This window comes from Colossoma macropomum, unplaced genomic scaffold, assembly GCF_904425465.1.
Source record: "Colossoma macropomum unplaced genomic scaffold, Colossoma_macropomum, whole genome shotgun sequence".
Taxonomy (NCBI): Eukaryota; Metazoa; Chordata; class Actinopteri; order Characiformes; family Serrasalmidae; genus Colossoma; species Colossoma macropomum.
The window spans coordinates 39,097,962-39,123,389 of NW_023494789.1; the positions used below are offsets into that span (position 1 = coordinate 39,097,962).

At 36.9% G+C, this 25,428-nt stretch overlaps 1 protein-coding gene across 1 annotated transcript; it reads right to left on the bottom strand.

The window, feature by feature from the left end:
* Positions 1-4,633: 4,633 nt before the first annotated feature.
* pkp1b (plakophilin 1b) lies at positions 4,634-21,874 on the bottom strand. Its single transcript, XM_036571267.1, has 13 exons — positions 21,569-21,874; positions 19,617-19,723; positions 16,179-16,585; positions 15,672-15,813; positions 15,188-15,395; positions 14,387-14,555; positions 13,704-13,821; positions 13,022-13,198; positions 11,960-12,127; positions 10,345-10,498; positions 8,644-8,836; positions 8,436-8,520; positions 4,634-5,499 (listed from the first exon to the last, which is right to left on the bottom strand). Exons 1-13 carry the CDS (start codon positions 21,783-21,785, stop codon positions 5,425-5,427), a joined length of 2,220 nt encoding a protein of 739 aa, XP_036427160.1. The 5' UTR covers positions 21,786-21,874; the 3' UTR covers positions 4,634-5,424.
* Positions 21,875-25,428: the final 3,554 nt, after the last annotated feature.

The following is a 25,428-nucleotide window of genomic DNA, read 5'->3' on the forward strand; positions in this document are numbered from 1 at the left end:
CGTTTTCGCTGCAGGCTTTGCTTTCGCTTAATTGAGGAAGCCGCGCTCAGAGACGTCTGTGATTGGCTAAGAGGCATGTCAATCATTCATCTGCAAACGGTCAATTGGTTCAGCAACTTCACAATTAGTATATAAACTTTACATTATTTGGCTCTTTCCGCTAAAAGGGGACACGACTTGTAGCCCACAAAATGGTGTACATGTGCAGTACTACTCCAATACGATATATAAACCAAACGGAAATGTTTTGTTTATCATAAATGAGAAATAGGAAAAAGCCCTCTACTACTAGGTCACCATTGTCGCACCGTGATGATGTCATACTAATAATGACGTCTAATCATTTTTTCTTCAGGTAATGTCACTCTATAGGGGTCATTGATGTATAAGGATTTTCAATAGGCCAATTTTAAAATACAAAAAATAAATATATCTATTGCAACTGTTCAAACACTGAGAATGTTGTGAACCCATAAATTCATATTTAAATATGAGATTAAGTTATTTTAGTATTTTTTCATCTAGATGAAATGACTTAAAAAAGTCATGTGGTGCGACCATGATTTATCTCAAAATTGATTCATTTCCTTGACACACACACCTTTTTTTTTGCAAGTTCTCAGTAGTATGAAGTGTTTAGAAACATGTTTTGCATTACTTCTGAGTTTCTTAAATAATGATCTCATATTTTTGTTCTGTATTGTCTCAGTCGCCTTCTTAAATGAAGTAACATTTACTTTGACTTATTTTGACCTTTTTTTATTATGACTTATTTTTCCTGCAAATCGCATAAAACTTATAAAATGTTTTTTAAAAAAGCCATTAACTAAAACATACTGCATCAGCGATTAACATCTCAGCCACAAAAATTAGATATTTTATTTTAAATTTAAGAGTTATTGCTGTTATGTGTCGCACCACGTGATGAGGAGTCGCTCCAAATGACATGAATATCTTCAAAACTATTTACAAAGATCAATAAACAGTAAATTCCATACAAAAAATAGATTTGAACCAGATTTATCATAATTTTAAAGATTTGTCAAATGTTTCATAAACTTTTTTACTAAAAGTCTTTTCACAAATCATAAGTGCAGCACATTCACGGCTTTGTTTAGAACAAACATTTCATTATCTATTGTTTATTGTTATTATTAGTTTTATTTAACCTAAATAAATACTTTGAATAAGCAATTCTATTCATATTTTTTTAATTGAATAAGACTCGTTTAATTGCTTTTTTTTACTACATGAATTAATTTTTTTAGGTTGAACTAACAAGCCACTTTTTACAATGTGTTGACAGAAAGATTTTTAGTGCTGTATAGTGATATGCAAAAGTGTTTCTAAATTTCTGTTTATCTGCTGAGTTTAAAGGTGAAAAACTGTACTTACATTGGCATTGTTGAATAAGAAAAGTTTGGTACATGAAACTGACACACCACAAAGCTCAAACTCTGTTGTCTCTTCTTTCAAATGCAAATCCCACATTTATAAAAGTGGGTGACAAAACAGGACAAATTCTATTCCTATTATACTATTTTTACCTAGGGACCCTTTCCTTGCCATACTGGTACACAGTAAAAAAGATTCTTAGTTAAACCTAAAAAATTACTTAATGTGGTAACAAGTAAATTAACAAATTTTTACTAACTAAACAATTACTTTGAATGAATTTTTTTTTAATCAAAGTAAATTCTAAAGTTGAGTACAGCTAATTGAATTGTTACCACAAAGTAATTTTTTAGGTAAAACTGAAGAAACTGAAGAAAAAACAGTAATGTAATACAGCATCATGCCATAAATCTGCATTGTATGGTTTATTTTCATTTTGGACTAATGTTAAATGACAGCAGATGCAATGTTAACAAATAATACATTTCCTCCTCAAGGTAATGAAAAAATATACACAAGAACAATTTTTATTTAAAAAAAAAAATATATATATATATATATATATATATATATATTATATATTATATATATTTTCTATCCTAGCAAGGTACTCTACTCTTGCTACAGAGTCAGAAAACTTAACACGTTGCCTATGGTGAGAGATATTTACAATGGTATCTGGTAAAATAAATTAAAACAGTTATAAATATATAAATGAAAGGTACGTGAATTTACAATGATTTAACATAAACTTGTATCACAAAATATTAGAAAAAAATTACTCAAATTGCATTTAAATCAATTCCAAAAACTCTAAAACAAAGTACTTTATGTATATAAGTCATCATTAGAATATAAAGCACAAAAAACTGCCAATCTATGACATATATCTACTATAGAAAACACTCTGCATCGGGCGCACCACATGATATTTGGTCGCACCACATGATGTTTTCAAGTTCAGTCAAAATTTACCGGAACAGAACTGGCCACTGAAAGAAAATAGGCTAGCTTCCCACAAAAGGTAACTATGAAATTTATCATGAAAATATTTATTTGTAATTTTGTATATTTTCCGTTAAAAAGGTTATTTTTTCCCAAATTTCAGAGAGACTTACAAACCTGCTTGCTGCTTCCATGGGTCCTTTGGCAAACTGCTATATGATGTAATCTGTTTTTGAGATAGTTTTAACATAAATGTCCCAAAGTGGCCGTTTCTTGATGGTTACACCACATGATATTTTCATAAAATGGACATCATCGGACAAAGTTTGTTTGTATGTTATGATGTAAATAAAATTAGAAATGCTTTGCAGGTTTGAACAGGATGACAAAACACTTTGGAAATCATGCCAAATGGGATAAAAAATAAAAATGAATAGGTTTAGAATAATTTCAAAGAAGTTTTCAAAACAGGAGTCATGGCCGGACGGTCACACCACATGATATTTTGACCCTTTAAGTAATAGTAAAATTACAATTAACAAATATTTTTCGCAAAGTTAAAGTGAGCAGATATGTTGGGAGAGGTACTACATATATATAGTACCTATGTATGCATTTGAACCTTTTATAAACTGAAAAAAATGCTGTCGGTACAGAAAATTTAGGCATCACGTCATTGACCCATAGATAAAGTTTGAATGGCTAAATTATATATTTGATATGATATAAATCATAATTATAAAACATTATATCAGATATTTAGTTCGCTGTTCCTCAATGGACAATACAGAAAGAGCAACCTTGATGCCACAACAAAAATGGTGGCCTACTAGTAGCGGTATTTTGTCTATTTATTGTATAAATATATATATATATATTAAAAATAAGGTATTTTGCTTCGTATAAATAACACAATTCAACAGTACTGAACAGGTACACCATTTTGAGGCTTATATGTCTTAACAGGTTTACATTTTAAAAAGTTTTTCACTCTTACATTTCATTTACAACAATAGAACATATGAACATTTATGAATGTTCATAAAGTCTATTGGTTCATATACACACAGAGTATTTTCATATAGTTAAAAAGAAGTAAAAACAAATGGATGAGAATTTACCATTTTTTATGTACTACAAGCTTTAGCCTGCATGAGTTCATCAAAGATATGGTGACTTTCTTCAGAAATGTAATAATAAGCAAAATCTAGAATCACTGGTGCAAATTCAGGGGGGACGGAGGACCTTTTACAAACCATGCAAGACAATTTTGGGGGTTGCAGGATGGTTGTCAAAGTACACAGCTGAGCTGTTGGATATCAGTTATTATGTAGATGTCAAGTACAGTTTAAAACTCTAATTAAAGCCAAAATAGATTGTTGTTTCATTTAGTTAGAGTCAGTAAAGACAACAAGAAAGAAGTACTAAGCTGCACTGCAATTGTTTTTGACACTACTGTAAAATCCTTTGTTGACGTAACCCATAACAGCTATTAACAGTCTTTGCTTTTTCTTCTCATTTATCAATGTGCTTTAAAATTGCCATATAAAGCATATCACTATGATAAGTGTCATTGTAGGCTTACTTTCTTTACACAGTTCTACGATTGTAAGGCCACCTGATGTTGGTCCCACACTTATCAGAGCAAATTTGCACCCCTGCCTTCTCCTAAATGTGACTAAGACTCACACTAAAACGAATTTATATGCGTGTTGTAGTGGAACTCAACTGTAATGGAAACTATGTAAACATATCCACATTAATAACCACATCCAAAACCACCGTCCCACACTCTACACCCATAAATCACAATGAAATTTGACAGTGTTCTCTGTGCTTCCCAAGCTTGACAAGAGCTTATCGCGTTCTCTGGCAGTCAAGTGTCAGTACAAAGTGAGGAAATAGGTGGAGTGAAGACACCCAGAGATACTAAATGACAGCAGGGTATTAAAATATGCCAAGAATGAAGAAAAGCAGTGTCAGCACTTCGATGTTACAGATACACTCTTCCGTTTGTCAACTGAACGCCTTCAAGCTGGTGAAACAAGATTCGAGCTCAGCCAGATTGCCATATAATAACTTTATATGCTTGTGCCTGTTCTGTTTCAGTGAGTCACTTAAATGACTCATTATTTTTGCCATACAGAAACAGTGAGACTGTGAGAAACCCGCATTTGCCGAAGTCGTACAACAACGGGGCACTGCTTTAATAAGGGCGTTGCAACCGTTTGTCTGCTGGTACGTGTCACCATCATCTGATTAACACCAACAAAAAAATACATGACACACAACATCTGAACACTAACACAGTGTAGCTTTTTAGAAAACTTTATTTGGTTTCTGCTGAACAAATAAATGATTGATAATTGAAACACTGAAACTTGAGGCTGCAACTGAAACCCCACTTTAAACAGCAAGGCAGTGTGAAAGCAGAAGACAAAGAATAATGGAAGGCAAATAATAACAACGATAATAACTAGGTGTCTCATGATACCTCACCCTAATGCTAACCTTAACAGGTCAGCAGGAGCCAAAACCCAAATATTGTTTTATATTCCTCCACATACACAATCGAATATATTCAAAACAAAAACACTGAACAAATTGAGGTAAAAAAAGCTCCCCTTCCAGGCCAACAGTTTAGTGCTTCTAATGATATTAGACCTATGGTGTTAAAAATTGCAATTATTCAAAAAAGAAAAACTTGGTTTTATGATTGAAAAGGAAAACTGCTTTATAAAAATATCAAGAAAACATTATGTCCTCTCATCAAACCACTTTCATGCATGAACAAACAAACCAAAAAACAAAATCCAACATGAAATTAGAAAGTAATAGTAATAGTAATAGAGAACATTACCACTTCTGTACAAACCTAGACCTGTGAAGCTCATGAAAATTCTCTTTATTGCCACTTTTTCTTTAACTCTGCAGTTCTTTACTTTTAAAACTGGTTTAAAGCAAATTCCCATTATACTTTTAGCTTTGCTACAAGAATACAGCATTCATTTCACTGACTGTTATACAGTGTGTGAAGTTCTATACAGCAGGAATTTGCGGAAGCCCCTTGCCCAGATGATCGTTTCATTCGATAACTTGAACAGACCTGAGAGCCGCTGAAGTTACGTCATTCACAAATGACTTCTTATTCATCCCTTGCTGGAAAATAAACAAAAAAACATCACGTTATTACAATTTTTATATAGAAAAGTTCACTTGGAAAACAATGCTGAAATGATTCAGACAGCTTTATAGATATATAAATGTTTTGTACACACACAGTTTGGTCAAATTACACGTTTAGTGGATTATCTAAGTGAACGCATCCTCTCCAGAGAATACACTTAAATATGACATTTTCCTGTTAATATACATATATATAAAATATAAAATAATCCATAAGTTCTGCACAGGCCACATTTTATGTTTTATTTTTTTTCCAATATGTTAAATTCAGCAGATAAACAGTAACTGTGCATCAGCAAAACACGTTTTGTGACCAGAGACCACTGGTCCACCAGACCACTGCATGACAAACACAAGAACACTACACATTATTTATATATATAATGATGTATATTTTATATAACATTAAAAAATACCTGTGCAGAGGTTTTGGCACAATTTATATTTTATGTTTTATTTTTACAAAATGTTAAACCTAACAAATAAATGGAAACTGTGCAGTAGAATTTGCCATATTTAAGTGTGTTCTCTGCAGAACAGGGCTGCACAACTCTGGTCCTGGAGAACTGGTGTCCAGCACAGTTTGGTGATTTACCTCCTCAAGCACACCTGATTACATTCATCTGTTAATTGTCAAGTTTAGTGGGTGTGTTCGACTTGCACACCCCTGCCATAGAGGATGTGTTACCTTACTTTCACTTAGAAAATCAACAAAACATGTCATTTGACTGGGGGTGTACAAACTTGTGCATGTGACTGTACAAAGTTCAGTAAAATCCAGCTGGACATGAGTTAACACTGCAGGATTAACTGAATGCTGAAAATTTTGCTATTTAGTTTCCCAGTCACAGATGATACTAGCACAAATATGCCAATGCTGAATATGAAAACAGTGTGCAAATGAGGGGAAAAAGGCCAGCACCCGAGGCAGCAATTACAGAACCAGTTTTATGAATGAACAAGTTTGACAACTTGCTCCCAGTCTCGTCAAGAGTCGTTTAACGTAGAAAGAGAAAACTAAGAGCCAGTAGTTAGTGCTGTGACCCTCCACCTCTGACAATCCTGAGCTTTAGATAAGAAACAAGCTTTTGTCATAGGAGGTAGTGTGGTCAGATTCCACAGCTATTCAATTTCCAAGATACACACATTCGCTCAACAGCCCTTTTCACCTGCACACCGCTGATTACACCCAAACAAGAGAACATTCTCCAAAACACACACACACACAGCCGCTTCTGCTCAGCCCCTCCTCTTGCTTCATTACAGGCTGGGTGAGGCATCCACACACACCCAGATTGATCCTCCCTTCCACACCCAACCCTGGGAGAACACACTTTAACACCCCCGCCTCTGCCCTCACACAGAAACTCAGCTCTACTGTGTCAAGAAAAAAAGATTCTGAGGTTTGAGCACTGGTTATTTGGTGTGGTGTCTCTCTATCAAAGTAATGCTAATTTGCTAGTTTGTAGGAAGATTTCTCATGAGCATTTCTTTGGGATATGAGTTTATATAGCCATATGCAAAAGTTTGGACAACCCCAGTCAACCTACATGTTTTGTTCATTTTTGTAAGTGAAAATAAGTTAACACATCCTCTACCGAACAGCCTACAACTTTTAATGCACAGTGTATAATTTTTGAGTTTATAGGAAAAAAGAATAAAACGTAAAATATAAAATGAGCAGAAGCGTATAGACGGGTTTTGTACCTTATTTTAATTCAGAAAATAAACGAATATGCCATCTGACCAGGCACGCTTAAACTTTTGCGAACTTGCTCTGCTGGGAAGAAACTTTATATTTTATATATTTTATATTTTTATATAAACTAAATATTTTTATTTTGATGCTTATCTTAGTGAGCAATTTCTATTTATTCGCTGAGTATAACAAATATATTAGATCCTAAATATGTCCAATGTGTTTAACCAGGTACCCAGGCATCTGCACACAAATGTAGGCCTGCTGTGCATTAAACATTGGGTTCTAAATTGCATCTAAAATAATGAGTTTATCTGCTTACAGAATGACTTTTAATTGGGCATAAATACAACACTAAGGGTCAGACATGTATTAAGCCTTACTGAGTATTAAGTATCATTTATTTCAGCATGAAATATTTGAAGCTACACCATGAGATATAAACTTCATGACAAAAAAAGACCCTATATTTTCCCAAAAAAGGGGCTGCTGTTTTTGACGTTTATACCTCGCAATTCTATTTGGTCAAGCAGACTAAAGTCAGCATATATGGACTTTGGTAGTAAATGTTGACTTTTTTGCCTCCGTTTTGCCAGCCTACATGTCTCCACCCATATTATGGAAGAGGTTGTAATTGTGCTTGGGTGAGCTTAAAAATGGGCTAAAATCATGCAGTGTATTCCTGACGGGAATATACCAAGATGGAATGTCTAAAGTGACCAGTTACTTTGTGTCTGGCCCCCATGGGGTCAGCTACACTTTGCAGGCAGACCTACGTTCACTGCCAGCTCGAGTCTTTTGTTCATTAGTGTGGCAGCATACACTAGGCTTACATTACAGGGTGTCATATGGTATCGGACATTTTTATGAGGTTGAGTACGAGTAAATGAGTATGGTATTAGGCTGATACCCTGATACCAGTATCGGTATTGATGCACCCCTACTTAAAATATCACAGAAATTAACAATAGTATTGTTCACAAGTTTAGTAAAAGTACCTGACAGGTTACTTATTTCTTATGCAATTTAGAACCTGCTGGGACAAATATTAGAAATTAATAACTAAAAACTATTTGGAGCAAATTTTTGAAATCTTGCATGAATTTATTCCATGGAAATCAAATGACGTCACCTACTTGGCCGTCGGTGAGTTAAGCATGGACTAATCTGTAAAAGGCCTTAAGGGATTTGTAGTACTTAAAGAACTCACCTTCTTGAGGAAGCTCTGAATGTTCTTCTCTGACCAGAGACTGTGTAGGAGAACCCCAGCTGCCTTACTGGCTTTGGGCAAGGATCTGTCAAAACAATACACAAAGGACACATTACAGAGCCCGTCTCTCGAACAGAACACTCCGGGACCCGTCTCAATCTGTCTCGTCACCTGGAGCGCAATTTTGGTTTCGCAATAAGGCACTTACATGTTTTGACTAATGTCATTCAACGAGTTGATCAAGGGGTTGTTCAGCAACTGCTTCGACATCTCAGGCTCCACCCTCAGGAGGTTGTTTATAGTGTTGCAGGCTGTTGCTATGGTGCTGTCAGATTCGGGAGAAAAATCATTTATGACACCAGCGGTCAGGGTACGGACCAGCTGTGGAAGAGCCTGACGAGCTGCAGCGAAGACACAACATGGCTTAGTCAAAAACAGGGAACATGTAATCATCCAGTGCAACACACCACCACACAACCCAACAACACAACACCTACACTGACACCACACAAATAGAAAATAGAAAAATATATAGAAAAACTATCAATCTAACAACCAACGCCTATCACACTATAAAGCAAATTAACTCCTTAAACCCAAGGCTTATTATTCAGTTAAGACCTTCTTATTCAGTTATCCAGTTTGCCATCTTAAGACATATCTCATAAATCAAGGGCAGAACACAAGTTTATTTGTCAGTCAGGGCCTTTTACGTGAAACAAGCTGTTGAACAGCTGGTATTGAAGTATGAATCACTGTAATATTTTCCGAATTCCAGCTCCGTCTAATAGTCTAAGGCACGTGCGTATGAGGCGCCTGCATGAGACAAAAGACTTTAGAAGTTCGACAAAGCTGAAGTTGGCTTCTTATTCAAATTTTACGTTCCACCTCAAATGAAGCAGCAGTTATATTCAGGGTCTTGTACAGTTGCCAGAATGCAACAGCAGCTCCATTTAAGGTGGAACAGAATATTCAAACAAAAACCTGCCAACTTTAGCCTTGTTAACGCATTTTTGCCAGACCCGCAGGTCTGGTGTTAAAAAGCAATATTGACACTGATATAGAGCTTTACATTGTTTAGCTTTGTTTCGCACTATAAAACTATTTCAGATTTTCTTTGGCTGTTAAAAATGTATTTTTTTAAAACATGAAGGGACATCGCAGAATGTTACGCCACTAACCTAAGAAACCTTAGAAAAAGACTTTTTCACACACTAAAAATGTTTTTATTTGGAAATATATATATATATATATATATATATATATATATATATATATATATATATATATTTTCTTTTTTTGCAAGAATGCAAAAAAAGTTGCACAAGGTAGCTGTCAATGTAGAACAGCAGTCATATTTTTTGAGTACAATAACACAAGCAGCACAATTTACAAGTCCAAAACAAGCAGGTACCTTGGCCTTATTTACATAGAACTCTGTAGTACTATAGTACAAGGCTAAGAATATGTGCCAGCGGTACAGTACTAGTATTATCAACCTTATTAATCATCAACCCAGGAGCAGGAAGTTAGTGCTGCCCTGGTCATAAAATGACTCATTATAGAGTCTAAAAGCAGTGGGTGAAAAAATAACACATCACATATTTTATTTCCATAACGTAAATAATCAAAGCGAAGATCCACATACACGTCTGAGAGTTTAAGAGGTTAATATTAAATAAAACATTCCTTTTCCAGCAATGCAACAAAACTAGCAATGCAGCACTGATCCAACATCACAGAGCACAATCTATGACCAGTAACAACTATCATGGCACCAGCAGGACTAACTGAGTATACAGAAAGACATACAAAACATAATTACATTAAAACAGACTACCTGTCTGCTGAATCACCACCGATATCTGATGACACACAGGACATATGAATAAGGGCCTGTTGTGCTTACCCACAATGCTCTGCAAACGTGGGGCTCGGGAGAGATTGCCCAGCAGTGAAGTGACGCTGCCCCTCACACTGGGGTTGGAAGACTGCAGCAGAGGAGAGATGTGCTGGAGACCATTCAGCTTCTGAACGATGGTCTGACTTAACACGTCCGACACCTACAAAACACATCAGATTGATTTTTTAAGCACTATAATGAGAGTGACAGCCTAGTAGATTTTTAGTAGACATTTATATATTTAAAGAACTACATTTCGTAATCTCGTATGAAATATTTCTCACTCGTAGCTCACTGAAACAGCAAAAGGTCAATTCTAATCTTTCAACTGTTACATATTTGTGTTTGTAAAAAAGGATATATTTTAATTATGATTTGAATCTGATACAGAAGGTAAATCAGATGTATACGGAGGCCACTAAGTAGCTAACTATGCACTTAATTATGTAATTACCAGACATGCAGAAACGCAGATGCATCATGATGCATCAATCTGATGGTGGCAATTCAACTGCATTGATTTTAAAATATCAGAATTGTTCAATTGTTGTTTGTAATTAATTACGTAATTAGTAGAGATGCTATAACCCATCAGTGCATCATGATACAGGAATGTGAAGGTGGCGATTACATTACAATGATTTTAGAATGTGAAGAGTGTTTTATAATTGATAATATTCAATAAAGTATACACAATTTTTTAACAAAATACAATTATTGGGCAACGTTTAAGCATAAGAAGAAAAAATATATATTAAAATTATTTTTATTGGCTGTATTCTACTAGTATGCAGTTCCTCAAGTCATTTAATTGGCATATTTTTTCATATTTTTACTTTTAATTGTTCCACAATAAGTGGATGACAGTGAAATCTGAGATTTTGTGATGCATTGAATAGTTTTCTAAAGAATCGAAATTAAATTAATTCACTGACTGACGCCCATAGTAATTATATTTCAATATTTTTGGCTGGTCTCCTTGTTAAACCCCTCATTAAAATGCACACTACTCTTTACATATCCATTGTACACATCTCAGTTCTTTACTAGTTTGACTGGCTTCTCAAGACAGCTTACATTCAATTTAAACTCCTCATTATGGCAGATAAAGCACATAATGAACTTTTCCCTTATCACCTTTCTGAACTCTTCCACCTCACACTCTCAGATCTGCTGGCACAGGCCTGCTTTCCACTACTGGTGCTAGAACATTCAGTGCCTACAAGGGGTACCAGAACATAACTGCCCCTTAGATTAGGAACTCCCAGTCACTACTCCTCTGGAACTGTACCAGAACTGTGCTACGACTTGTTTGTCATTTTATGAAATATGTCTTGTACTATTATAGCAATTTTGTATTATTATAGAAAGATCTGAGCAAGGCATAAGTAATACATTATCATTATAATCATTAAACAGTACAGCAAAACAACAACCTTTACAGCTCTAAGACCTAAAATGTTAACGATTCCTAGAATAAAACTGAAGTTTTCTGGGTCAAATCAACAGATAACTTAAACCCTATTTTATATATACCATTCTAGTAATGCTTTCCTGGCTGAAACCAGGCCGGACATATGACTCATGATTTGAAAGTTAAAGGCTATGGGTGAGGTCTTACGATGCCCTTGTTGGCAGTGAGGTTATGCAGAGCTCCGCAGCACGCCTCCTGAGTGCCCTCTCTCTCGCTGGAACCCAGAAGAGACAGGTAGGACTGCAGGGCTCGTGAGTGAATAAGCCAACTCTGGCCTTTGGGGTTGTTATCCTCCATCACTGGATAGTCAAAGTTCTGCAACACAGTGAATGTACAGAGAACAAGAGATGCAAGTGAGCACATGAAAAAAGGACAGTGTATATATAATACAATACACGGTCACATCTACTTTTACATCGTTTACTTTGTGAAGGGTATTAGGACTGCACAGTAGAGTAACAAGGCTGGACAATTTTGGGAAAATATGCAATTGTGATTTTTCAGATTTAAATGGTGACCATTTTCTACAAATTAGGGCTGTTAGTTGGCCAAAAAGACCAGCACACCCACTTTTTCTGGTTTGAGCGCTGAACATAGTGCGCCACACAGTTACATTTACGCATTTGGCAGACGCTCTTAGCTATTTACCATTTAATCACGTTACAGATGTAGGTGAATGTAGCGTTAAGAGTCTTGCCCAAGTACTCTTATTGGTAAAACCTGGTGTTCTTGCAGAGCCAGGGAATCGAACCCCAGCTGCTACGAGGAGAGCAGCAGTATTACCCTCTACCGAGCTGTGGTTGTCTTGTCACATATGTATCATGTGCGTGTACTGTTGCTTCTGACTGATCTACATGCAAAAAATCTCAATTTAATCCTTGTGGGTTATGATAAAAATCGCAGTTCTTATGAGTTTGAAAAATGTGTGAATTAATAACTGATTAATTTTCAGCCATAAATTGTAATTTATAAAAAGTTATTTTTCTTTAAAAAGGCTATTTTTCTTTACATTTTTCTTTCCTTTTTAAAGTTATTTACCCCAAAATTCAAAGAAAATACTCATAAAAAGGTGAGTTTATTGCTTTAGTCTCTTCCTGGTCTTTTTACATTCCAAAATGCTTGAAAGCTATGATGCGATACATATATTGCATGTGTCTTATCCTTGTCCAAATGGTTCTTGTATTTGGGCTTTGCTCATGTTAAACTAACCTCCTGCTGGATCTTGCGGCTCTGGCTGCTGAAGCAGCCTATGGGGCCGGTGTCTGTGGCGTTTGCGCGGCGGTTAGCATATCCTGCCAGGGCGTTCATCTTGCTGAAGACGGTAGGCGCCTCGCTCTCCAGTTGGTATGTGAGGTTGTGCAGAATACACACACAGTTCTCCACAGACTGCAGACAAACAGTAAACAGCTGTTAGTCCAGGCGAAAAGGCACATACGTGTTACTGATAGAACCTTAAGCCATGTGTATTATACTGTACATTTATATCACAACAAGTGCATGTGCATTGCTGAACTGCTGATGTAAAAGTGGAAACAATACCAGAAAAACATCCTCATTACTGTTATGTAAAGCGAGTGATATAACATATGGTGGGTGAGGCCAGTGGCTTCTGCCAAGGTTTTCCAGACAAGTCTAGTCAATACACATCATGGAAATTAAAAGGGCGCACATTACTCGAAGGTGTGCTTTTAAATAGGCGATAATGGCATGATAATCTGTGTGTCAGCTAACCACATCAATCACACCCTGGCATGTGTTGAAGGACATCTACATGCAAAATTTAACATCAATGTTTAATTTGATCCTAGATGAGCTTGCCCTACCCTCAACATCAATTAACCATTATAGAGGCAAAATCCAAACAGGCCACAGAGCAAGCAAAAGAAGGTACCTTATCATCGTGGTAGCCTGAGTCCACACAGTTTTGTACGTAGCTGACCAGTGAGTCCACCAGGCCCTTGCAGTTGCGCATGGCTTGCCTGCTCGCCAGTTTACCTGAACTCAGATTTCTGTGGGCAAAGAAACGTAATAAGCCCATTGCATAACACTGGGACATTCCCTTCTCTTGACATCTGCATAATCTCTTGGCTTGATCTAAGCCTGATGAGCAAACGTGCACACAGCACGTTCTCACGTTCATATCCAAGACACCCAGGTGGCGCTTCTTAATCAAGAGCAATTCAAATACATTTGGTCAATATTAGATTTAGATTTGTTTTCTATGCCGAGAGTGAGCTGGAGGGCAAAGCCGTAGTGTCAGACGTATAATGAGGTGATTGTTCTTGCTTAAGCAGAAACTTGCTCTGTTGGACAGTTTAGCCCAGAAACCCAGCTCTGCTGACACGTTTTGCTCTTCTGGAGTACATTAAATACACCATCAAATACAGCTTTGAAATATTGATCAAATCTAAAAATCTCTTCAATGGCAATCATTTTCATGCATTTCCATGCCAATCATATCTGCCAATAATGATGATTGAAAAAGACCTAAAATCAACAAAAATGCTAAACATAGTGCATCTAATTTATCAAATTTTGCCCAAAATCTGCCCAAAAGCAACAAACTTTGCTTACCGCAGGCACCCTGTGGCATTATAGAAGCTCTCAGGGTCCAGATCAGGGTGGGCAGTGTGGTCTGTGGTGGCTGCAAACGGCTCCAGGATGGTTTCTGTGAGAACAGGCAGAGCACTGCGGAGCAGCTCAGCCTTCAGATTGTCCGCTGAGGAAAGGTTCCACAGGAGACCTAAGTTGAAACAGGGACACAACAAGGTCAACCTCCCTAAATAATGTGTGGCCTCGTATTACAAAGAGTTAAAATCATCTTTATGGAATGTTTAAGATGAAGTGAGTTTGACTTGGATATGACAAGGTGGACCTGATCGGTGAAAGGAAGACGCGAATCATCTACTAGCATAGACTTGTAGCTGAGGCGCTTCACAAAGAAGAGAATATATATCATTTTCATTTATCTGCCAATCTTCCACTGACTTAGCTAAGGGATTTATGTTACCTTTAGGCAGCGCAGCAGGATGAAACCAGATTTGCTTTTTTGATATTCTGCTCTTTAAAAAAGGTCAGAACAATGGAAAGCCAGCTTTGTCTACTTAATTTGGCAATGCTAATCATCAAAAAAGTCCAAAGGTCATGAGTCTGTATTCTTCATGGTCCCGACGCTGGTCATCATTTTAAGCTTGCGACCTAATGCTGGTGTAAATGACCGCTGTATATGAGAAAACCATTGCTTATTTGATTACAGTGAATGGAAAGCATTCTGGTTAAGCTACCAGACGTCTATCTGGGGTTCTGTTCTTTGTTTTTTCTAACTCAGCTACTCTGCACTGGATCAAATGCTCCTCTGATTCTGCAGACGCTTACCAGCCACATGTTTCTGTGTGTCGGCTGAGTCTGTGTCTTTAAGCAGCTGCACGGCCTGGTTGATTCCTCCACAGCGCTGAACTTCCTCCTTGTTGGCTTGGTTTTTGAAGACCAGGTTTCGTAGGGCAGATGCCGCTGTCTGCTGGATCTGAGGGTTGGGGCTGCTCATCAGGGACACCAAAGGAGCGATGCCCTTCATCTTTAGCACCTTTTGAGAGAGACAGTATGAAATGATGCAATTTTGTTTGTGTTCAGCTACTCAGACATGGCTGGAGGAAAACAGATAAAACACAGGGTCAAGCAGGATTTGGAAGATAATAACAGCATTCCATTGCTGAGAAACAAGGCTGATGTTGAAAGTCAAGCATTAGGAAGGCTGACATAATTTCAACTTACAGAGGGCAGGAAAAATTCACCTAAATTTGTAGCATGCACCAATTAACAAAACTAACATCAATGTTGACCAAGCTGAATTTTTCCCCACCTCCTGCTTGGCTTTGTCATCTGTGAAGGTGCTGTGCTGAATGAAAGAAGCGCCAAATTGCTGATAATTCTCATCTTGGCTGAGGAGACAGTCCACTGCCTCCGATAATGTGAGCTCAGTTGAGCGTGCCTCGCCATTCACCCTGGAAACAAATCCAAAAAAACATTAGCAAAGGCAGAATGCTGATTCATGACTGACTGTTTCGTGACTAGACTGACCTTGTAACACAATAATGTAGAGATCACTAAAAACCTAAACCTTTCATCATTGGGTTTGAGTGAGGTTTCACTAGTGGTGTTCCACAAGGGTCTATATTGAGTCCAATTCTATTTCCTTTGTACATTATGGTACTGCACACAGGATTATGAACCTCAAGTTTTCTGTTTATTTGTAGGTGTTGTTAAAATGTTTATTTGTTAGTTTGCGCTCCTCTCTGAAAATAAGGCTTCCCTGCTTAACAAATGGAAATTACATGAAAACTTAGCATCATCTGATCTTCAGACTCACCCATTACTCTCACTCTTGCTCCTAGCAGCTACTGATGCCTTAACTTCTGGGTTAGAGTGGCTGGAAGGTGGCCGCCTGTTGACAGTGTGACTGACACAGACCTGATTAACAGTACTGTTTCTATAAACGGTGTTATTTCCTATGATTTGAGTGCCGTTGAGGAGAGGCTGGCTTGGCTTCCTTTCCACTTTGTTTGTCTGTCTGTTGGTTTGGCTCCAGCGGGCATTGGCAGTGTTAACAGAAGGGGCCATTTCCAGGCTGCGGCTGGCTGTATAGCCGTCCGGCACGACTCGGGGCTGGCTTACGGCAGGGGGGCTGCTGGGGAACATGGAGCTGCTTATGTTCCTCTGAGAACTTGAGGTCCTGGTGCTGATGGTCCTGTGCATGACGTTTTGACTCTGCTTCCCCTGAAGAATAACAAGGAAGACAGTATAGGTGAATCTTTGTGTTTGTACTTCTAACTAATGTTGGACCATTTCTTTTGGATCATTTGTTATAAAATGTTCACAGAAGGTTATCTTACATGATATAAAGTTTTAATGGGACACCAACATTATGCTGTTACAATGCTAAAAAGTGGACAAATGGAACATATCAAAATATCAATGTGATAAAATATGAAATGACTGTCATAACTGACAGTTGACTGAAACCAATCACATGCAAGCACATGGACGAGTAGACAGCGAGTACATTAATGCGTGACTCATGTCAGGTGTGGTAGCGAATGGGTCTCACACCACATCATGCAACAATGGCAGGATAATATTAATAATTACATTTATGATGCATTCATGGTTTGTGAATATGCAGTTCATGGAGCGTTCCTTTGATATTTCACTGCCCAGAGTACATCGTGATTCCTAACAGCTTAACATCCAATTTACAGAGGTTAGAAAGTAGGGCTTTGCAAATATTTAACGTTATCATGATAAAGTATGTCACAATATGTTAAAATATGATTTTCTGAGCAAATCTTTTCTGAGGATATCATCAGTACTTGTAGAACACTGACCAACTTTATGTTTCATTACAAAGAGAGAGTAATTATTCCAGTGTAACTGAATTCAGTGCGGCACAGTACGTAAAACATTCAACAACAATCACTTGTGAACAGTTTTGACAGATTTTTCTTTTTTTAATATGGCACTACTTGTTCTTTTTGTCTATTCTAACTGATCAGATGTCAGAAAAAATAAATATCGTGATGCATATTATGTATCGTGATATTATATTTTTGCCATTCTGCCCACCTCTATTAGAAAGCACACACTTACAAATGACAGTTCTTTAGTAAAGAAAAGGGTTCCAGATCCATGAACACTCAAAAAACCCTTTGCATGATTGAAGGGTTCTATGCCTGATGAAAGTGTTCTTCAGATCAATGGAGAATGTGCTGTAGATTAAGAACTCTTTTTGGTGCTATATAGAACCCTTTTCAAAAAGGTTCTATATAGAAACATCTACAGCACATTCTCTATCAATCTGAAGAACGCTTTCATGAGGCAAAGAAAGAACCCTTTAATCATGCAAAGGTTTTTTTAAATGTCCATGGCTCTATAAAGAACCATTTTCTTTACTAAATAACCCTTGAAGAACCATCATTTTTAAGTTAGTACCCAAAATTGTAATTACAGCTTGGGGGGATTTGGTTTGAGAAACACAGGCAAAGCATAAACTGCATCTTTGTTCTTTTTTAAAACCCGTTTAATTTCTTCTATTGATGACATTTATGTAATCAGGCTTGTCACATTATGGGTGAGAAAATTAGACAAGACTCTCCCTCCAGGCTTATGAATGATAGCTGACTTAACCATTCCAATCTGTCGAGACAATGACTTTCCTCCTCTGACTAATACACTGTGGGTGACACAGACTACGACCAGCTGGCTTCAACTTTTACTCTCAAAAGACAATGACAGGTACAGCTTATCACCAAGCTGACTGCTGGCAAAGAGTCAAGTCTTTTTAAAAGACACATTCGGACGTCCCAAAGTGATCCGAAAGACCGATGCTGGAGCCGATTAAGGAATGTTTTAATGAACTGCTGTTGAAGCCCTGATCTTAAGGCTATTTTACCTGACTGAGCTCTATTTACACCACCGCCGTAGAGACGGCATAAACACTCATTATCCACAACTTGCGTCAGTAAAGCATGTTTTGAGACGTTAACAAGCAGTTCAAACATTGACGGTGCAGAACTGTTTTAAAGTGGAAAATGTACCAGCCCAACAGCCACCTGTAATATCAGTTTTGTGTTGTAACTACAGTTAAGTTGGTCGCATTTCATCAAAACAATGTTATACCGGCCACAAATAAAATATTACACACTTGACAGCGATAGTAACAGTGCAATCAAAGTACTTCACTCTTATCTGACGACTTTGAAACAGCCGACAATCTAAGTCCCATAACTGACATTTAAAAAAAAAAACCTTAATGTGTTCATTCAGATGGCGTCACACTACGCACATGGCAAACATAAAATGATTTTACTGCAGCATTTCTAAATAATTGCATTCCTTCAGTCCACTGAATTTTTCTAACTGTAATGTGTTTGTTGTTAGACTGGACACTTAATATTAAACAACTTGGACTGGGGGAACCTGACTGGGACATCCCGAACATGTATAGCTGATCTTTCTGTTTAAGTCTGAAAAGCACACAAAAATCAGAATCACAGGACTCCAATTGGGAACGCATTAACATATTCACTCAGTCCTTGCTGCAAATTATCACATGTTGATCGTGTTACATGAAAATGTGATCTAATCAAAATAAGTAAATTTGATCAAACTATCACAACTTACAAATTCCCTAAAATTATAAATTCTCTGTTTACTGCTTCTCATCTCATGCTCAGCTCAGAGGATAACTCATTACTGACTCATCCAAAACCCCCTAAACAACTGCATGGTGTCATTCAGGGTGGAACTTGCTTTTCTTTCTATTGTCAAAAAGTCATAATGATGAACTGCGTGTTTTGTTCTTTTGGTATTTAATGAAATAAAATAAGGAATTTAGGATAGCTTAGTTTGAAGGTTATTTTACAACTCGCTATTATAATTGACATTATTTTAACTGAAACCATTCAAACCATTGATTTGCTTTATTGTATACAGTGTTGACTATGTTTGACCATATATGTATTTCTATCTATATATGTATCTACATTAATGACACTCCTGGAAATGAAATGCAGGCGGTTTCCAGTAAAATTCTTACATTAATGCGTGTTCTGGAAATCGGGTGTATATACAAAGATTGTACCTGTTCAGACTTGCACAATGAAACAGTAGCTGCTCTTCTTTACGCACGAATAAAGTACCTTGATGACGAGCTATAGTTACTCATTAAAGAACGGACAAGTTTATTCTCGTTCTTTAGAATAAAAATCATGAATATGGTCCACTGGTTATGTATATACATGAAACTTACCATTTTTGCATGTCCGTTAGTCATGGAGTTTTCATTGATAATGGCTGATCCGTTTAGTGTCCCAGGGAAGAACTTGTACTCGTAAAACACACTGTCACTCTGGGGACCTAATTAGGGAAGAGGACCACAGACGTTTCATTGGTTAGAGGTAAATATGTGTGTTTGTGTACATGTGCCAGTGATGATGTGTTTACATGTATGTTTTCAGAACTTGAAGGGACACTACTAATAAGTGTGTAATAATAACAGTGTATTAATCACATACACCTATTGAAGATTATTTTAAAGACACAGTTATACTACATCAAATCCAAGAGACATCGCAAACACTAAGCATGAAGCGATTTCACTGAAGCATTTAAAAATAAGAGGCAGGCTGGCGTATCTTACCTACATTGAATTGTTTTTTGACTAACTTTAATGTACTTGCAGTGTGCACTTTGCTTTGTTATTTACAAAAATACAGATATCTCATTTGACTCTGTATCAGAGTACTCACAGAGTACTCACAGAATCAGTCTAATTAAGAACGCATTAACATATTCGTTCAGTCCTTTCAGCAAATTATCACATGCTGATTGTGTCTCACATGCAAATCTGATCAAGCAAAGTCAAAATAAGCTAATTTGATTCAAGCTTTACAGCTCCAGGTCTAAATGGAGCCCAAATCCCTTTCACAGGTCGTAGAAGATACAAATGCAGACAAAGGGAACAAATATATTGCTTTAAAGGACCATTGAAACCTGCAAGCCATATATATTACAAAAATTTCCCTCAGAAACAGTTCCCAAGTCCACCAGCTGTGCAAGCATTCAGCTTATGAAATTGTAGGAAGTAAAACAACTGATAAATTCACAAACTTAATTTAAAGTAAACTCATCTACACTCAAAAAAACTCCTATCCTCCTATAACTTCTCAAACTTCACAGTCCAGCTCACAGCTGACAGACTTACACCAGAAACGTCCAGCTTCTCAAGACACTTTGAGTACTTTACTAGAATATTTACTAAATTTTTACCGGCCTCTATATTTATAGCATATAAGCGTAAAACCAAATACATTTCAAAGTTAAGACATTCATGTACGGCTTTCCGTCATACTGAACAGACCAAACGCAGGGTTCTCTCTGTTCTGCTTATACTAACATCTTAAAAGTTATAGATTAAGTTACAGTAACTTTTGGCTTATCACTTAATTTACACCGGGTAAATGGGCAATATGACAATATTTTATTGTTATCGTGATAAATTATGTCACAATACGCTTTTCTGAGCATATCGTCGATATTGTCAGTACTTAAAAAACATTAACATTAATGTTTAATTACAAAGGGTTTAACTGGATTTAGTGCCATGCAGATTGTAAAACACTAAATAAAAAACTTTGTTGTTGTAGATTTTTAACATTATTATTTCAGTATTTTATATGTGGCACTACAAGTTCTATTTTGTCTGTTCCAACTTAATAAAACATATATTAATAAAACACAAATATTTTGAAGCATATCATGTATCATGAAAATAATAATAATAAATACTACTACTAATAATAATAATACCTTTATTATTTACACAGCACTTTTCATATCAGTGGCAGTTCAAAGTTCTTTACAGACTTGAAGCTTAACAGTAAAAGAAGACACTATGAAAAACTATAAAATTGAATTATCGTTATATAATATTTTTGTCATGTTGTCCACCCAAAAACACACCAGTAAATAAGTAAAAGAAGAAAAAAAGGTCTGAAGTGAAAAATGAAGGGCAGAATAAAGAAAGGAGAACAGCCCACAGCACGAACATAAAACATAAAACACAAAACACATCCCAGCTAACAGCTAACAGAAACTGAGCAGGCCTATAACTAATATAATTAGGCCTATTTTAGTTTATGAGGCTAAAAAGTCTATAAAAATTGAACAATCGTCTGTTAGCTAAGGGTAAAGGTGACTCACTGGCGGGGGAAAGTGTTCCGGTTCCTCCTTTGCTGCTGCTGCTGTATTTGCTCTTGCTCCTCTTCATGGTGGAAACCTGCTCCAGCACTCTCTGCTGAGCGGAGCGGACACTGCGGTCCGAGGGCAGAGCCAGCGACGTCTCCCCGACCTCCCCGAGCGACAAAGCTGACCTTAGCGGTTCCAGGGTCATTTTGGAGTAGACGGAGTCGCTTCTCATGTAGAGATAGTCGAGCACGGAGCGCTTGTATGAAATGGCGCTGCGCGGCGTGATGCTGCTACTCTGAGGTAAACCTGACTAACCTGCCAACTCCCAGACACGGGCACGCCCAAGTGACCACCCACACCCTCCCTTCAAAACCCCACCTGTATTCCGGAAAAAACCCCGCCCTGCTGCTCACACTCACAACACACCAGAGTCATAATGAGTGAGAGGAGTGAAAAGGTTTCTCCCACAGTATAGGAGTGTTATTAAACTGTTATAATAGGTGCAAATATCATTCATAGGATCGGTTCAGTAAAAAACAACAACAACGGTTTAAATAAACACGTACTTCTTACACGTAACTTATAGTTTAGAAAGAGAGTTTATAGAATAGAAAGAAAAAAAGATGAGTCATGACGATTATAACCATTATTATTATGATTATTTTTGCTGTTACTACGGCTATTGTTATTATTATCATTATAAAGTTATTATTATTATTATTATTATTATTATTATTATCCCATTTCCAAAAAAAGTTGGGACACAGTGCAAAATCTAAACGAATGCAAAGATATGCAAATCATTTAAACCCTATATTTAATTGAAATCGTACAAAGACAACGTATCAAATGTTGTTTATTATTTTATTTATTTTTATTTATTTATTTATTTTTTTAATATATGCACATTTTGAATTTGATGCCAGAAACACGTTTAAAAAGTTGGGACAGGGGCAGCAAAACACTGACAAAGTTGTGTAATGCTTAAAAACACACCTGGTGGAACATCACACAACTAAGTAGGTTAATTGACAACAGATCAGTAACTTTATCTGGTATAAAATGAGCCTCCCAGAGAGGCTGAGTAGAACCTGGGAATTTCATCATCTACAGTACATAATATGATTAAAAGATTCGGAGAATCTGGAGAAATCTCTGTATGCAAGGGCAAGGCTGAAAACCAGTATTGTCTGGCTGTGACCTTCGGGCCTGCAGGCAGCACTGAATTAAAAACAGACACGATTCTGTAGTGGAAATCACTGTGTGGGCTCAGGACCACTTCCGAAAACCACTGTCTGTGGACACAGTTTGTTGCTGCATCCACAAATGCAAGTTAAAACTCCACGCAAAGAAGAAACCAAATATAAACAGGATCCAGAAACGCCGCCACCTTCTCTGGTCCTGAGCTTATTTAAGATGGACTGAGGTGAAGTGGAAATGTATTGAAGGAGGTGATTGATTACATGAATATGATTATTAAATATGATTATTGTTGTTGTTATTATCATTATTATGATGATGATTATTATTATTATTCAACGGATTATTAAATTATTTTGTTGTCGTTTTTGTTGTTGTTGTAGCTGTTCATCTTCTTCCCTGTAGTATTATATTATTATTGTTATTATCATTTCTCCAATACTAGCATTGAAATCTGGTCACTACCAGTCAACTGTAGTGAAGGAGGCGATTAATTATATGAATATGAATATAATAATATTATTACTGTTGTTTTGTTGTTGTTGTTCTTCTTCTTCTTAATCTTCCTCGTCTCCTTCTTCTTATTATTATTATTATTATTTCTATAGTACTACTGTTGAAGTCGGGTCACTACCAGTCAACTGTAGCAAAGGAGGCGGGGCTTGCAGGAATACGGGTGGGATTAAAATATTACATAAAAACACACAGTCGCTTTTCCCACTGCGCAACAAGCCGGGAAAACTTAAGAGATTCAGCCAAAACAAAAACAAAATATAAACTTTAACCAATTTAATGAACATATTACAGTAAAATATCCGTCAAAATGGATAAAACATTTTCAGTGTAAACGAGGGTTAAGATAAGACCTCTTTGTGTTTTCAGGCCTACAGCAAAAGCTTGTTTTCTGAGGGAAAGTGACTTTAAAGGTCTGCCAAAAAAGCTTCAGCCCTGTTTAAAGCTCAGAGATATTAGACGCGCTGAAACGTTATAAGCTCTGCGTCTTGCGTTACTAAGAGAGTATGTTTCTCCCTGAGCAGCCCGGGGCAGGAAAACTGTAAAGATCAGCAAATCCCAGACACAAAACAGCTCCTCTCCTACAGAGAGAAGTTCCGCCACACCCATGGGCAAGACTGCACTCCAGCAATGTGCATGGGCAGGTCTCTCCGAGCTAATGATGTATCGAGACCGAGTCGGTGTTTGGACATGTTAATGACACAGAGAAGCCCTTCATTCAGCCCAGTCTGACATCCAGTCCGGAGCAACAGAGATGTGTGGGAATGAAGAAGTTACTCCCAATCTGGAGATCTCATTAACTCCCAATCTGGAGATCTCATTAACTCCCAATCTGGAGATCTCATTTACTCCCAATCTGGAGATCTCATTAACTCCCAATCTGGAGCTCTCATTTACTCCCAATGTGGAAATCTCATTTACTCCCAATCTGGAGCTCTCATTAACTCCCAATCTGGAGATCTCATTTGCACCCAATCTGGAGCTCTCATTAACTCCCAATCTGGAGATCTCATTTACTCCCAATCTGGAGATCTCATTAACTCCCAATCTGGAGATCTCATTTACACCCAATCTGGAGCTCTCATTAACTCCCAATCTGGAGATCTCATTTACTCCCAATGTGGAGATCTCATTTAACCCCAATCTGGAGATCTCATTTACTCCCAATCTGGAGATCTCATTAACTCCCAATCTGGAGATCTCATTAACTCCCAATCTGGAGATCTCATTTAACCCCAATCTGGAGATCTCATTAACTCCCAATCTGGAGATCTCATTTAACCCCAATCTGGAGATCTCATTTACTCCCAATCTGGAGATCTCATTTACTCCCAATCTGGAGATCTCATTTAACCCCAATCTGGAGATCTCATTAACTCCCAATCTGGAGATCTCATTAACTCCCAATCTGGAGATCTCATTTAACCCCAATCTAGAGATCTCATTTACACCCAATCTGGAGATCTCATTTACTCCCAATCTGGAGATCTCATTAACTCCCAATCTGGAGATCTCATTAAACAGCTGTAATTGGTGTAATTACAGAGAGGCTGTATCTGTGTGTTCAGTGACATAAAATGGTGCTTCAAAGAAAGACAGATCTATTTATGCAGGTATGTAAGGAAAGAGAAAAAAATACAAAAATATGTCTTGTAACAACAACAGCAACAATAATACAAATAAGAACATATGGATTCATTATTATTACTACTATTATTATTATTTTGTTATTATTATGAACACAATCACCTTCTTTATTCTTTATTTCTTAATGTAAATAATAACGTATCATACTTTCTAAAGTATGTTTATTAACTTTAAAATACATTCAGCATTTAGCAATATATATATCAGTTGCATGTGAATGTGAGTCGCAGAAGAAAATCATCTGACTGTTTGCGCTGCCCCCTTGTGATGAGAGTGTCACATTACAACCAGTCAAACATCAAGATTTCATTTTAACTGTGGCATCTGGATTTAATGCATTCTGGTTTTGGGCAAGAAGTGTAAAAAATGCTTGGCTGATGGCAGCAAAATCCTGTGTAAACGTCAGCATAATTATTCATAAATATATAATTTTATTAAAATATTTGAAGGATGCAACACAGACTTTACTCTCAGAAGGTTTTGTTCAGTAATTTCAAGACTGAGAACAGTGCAAT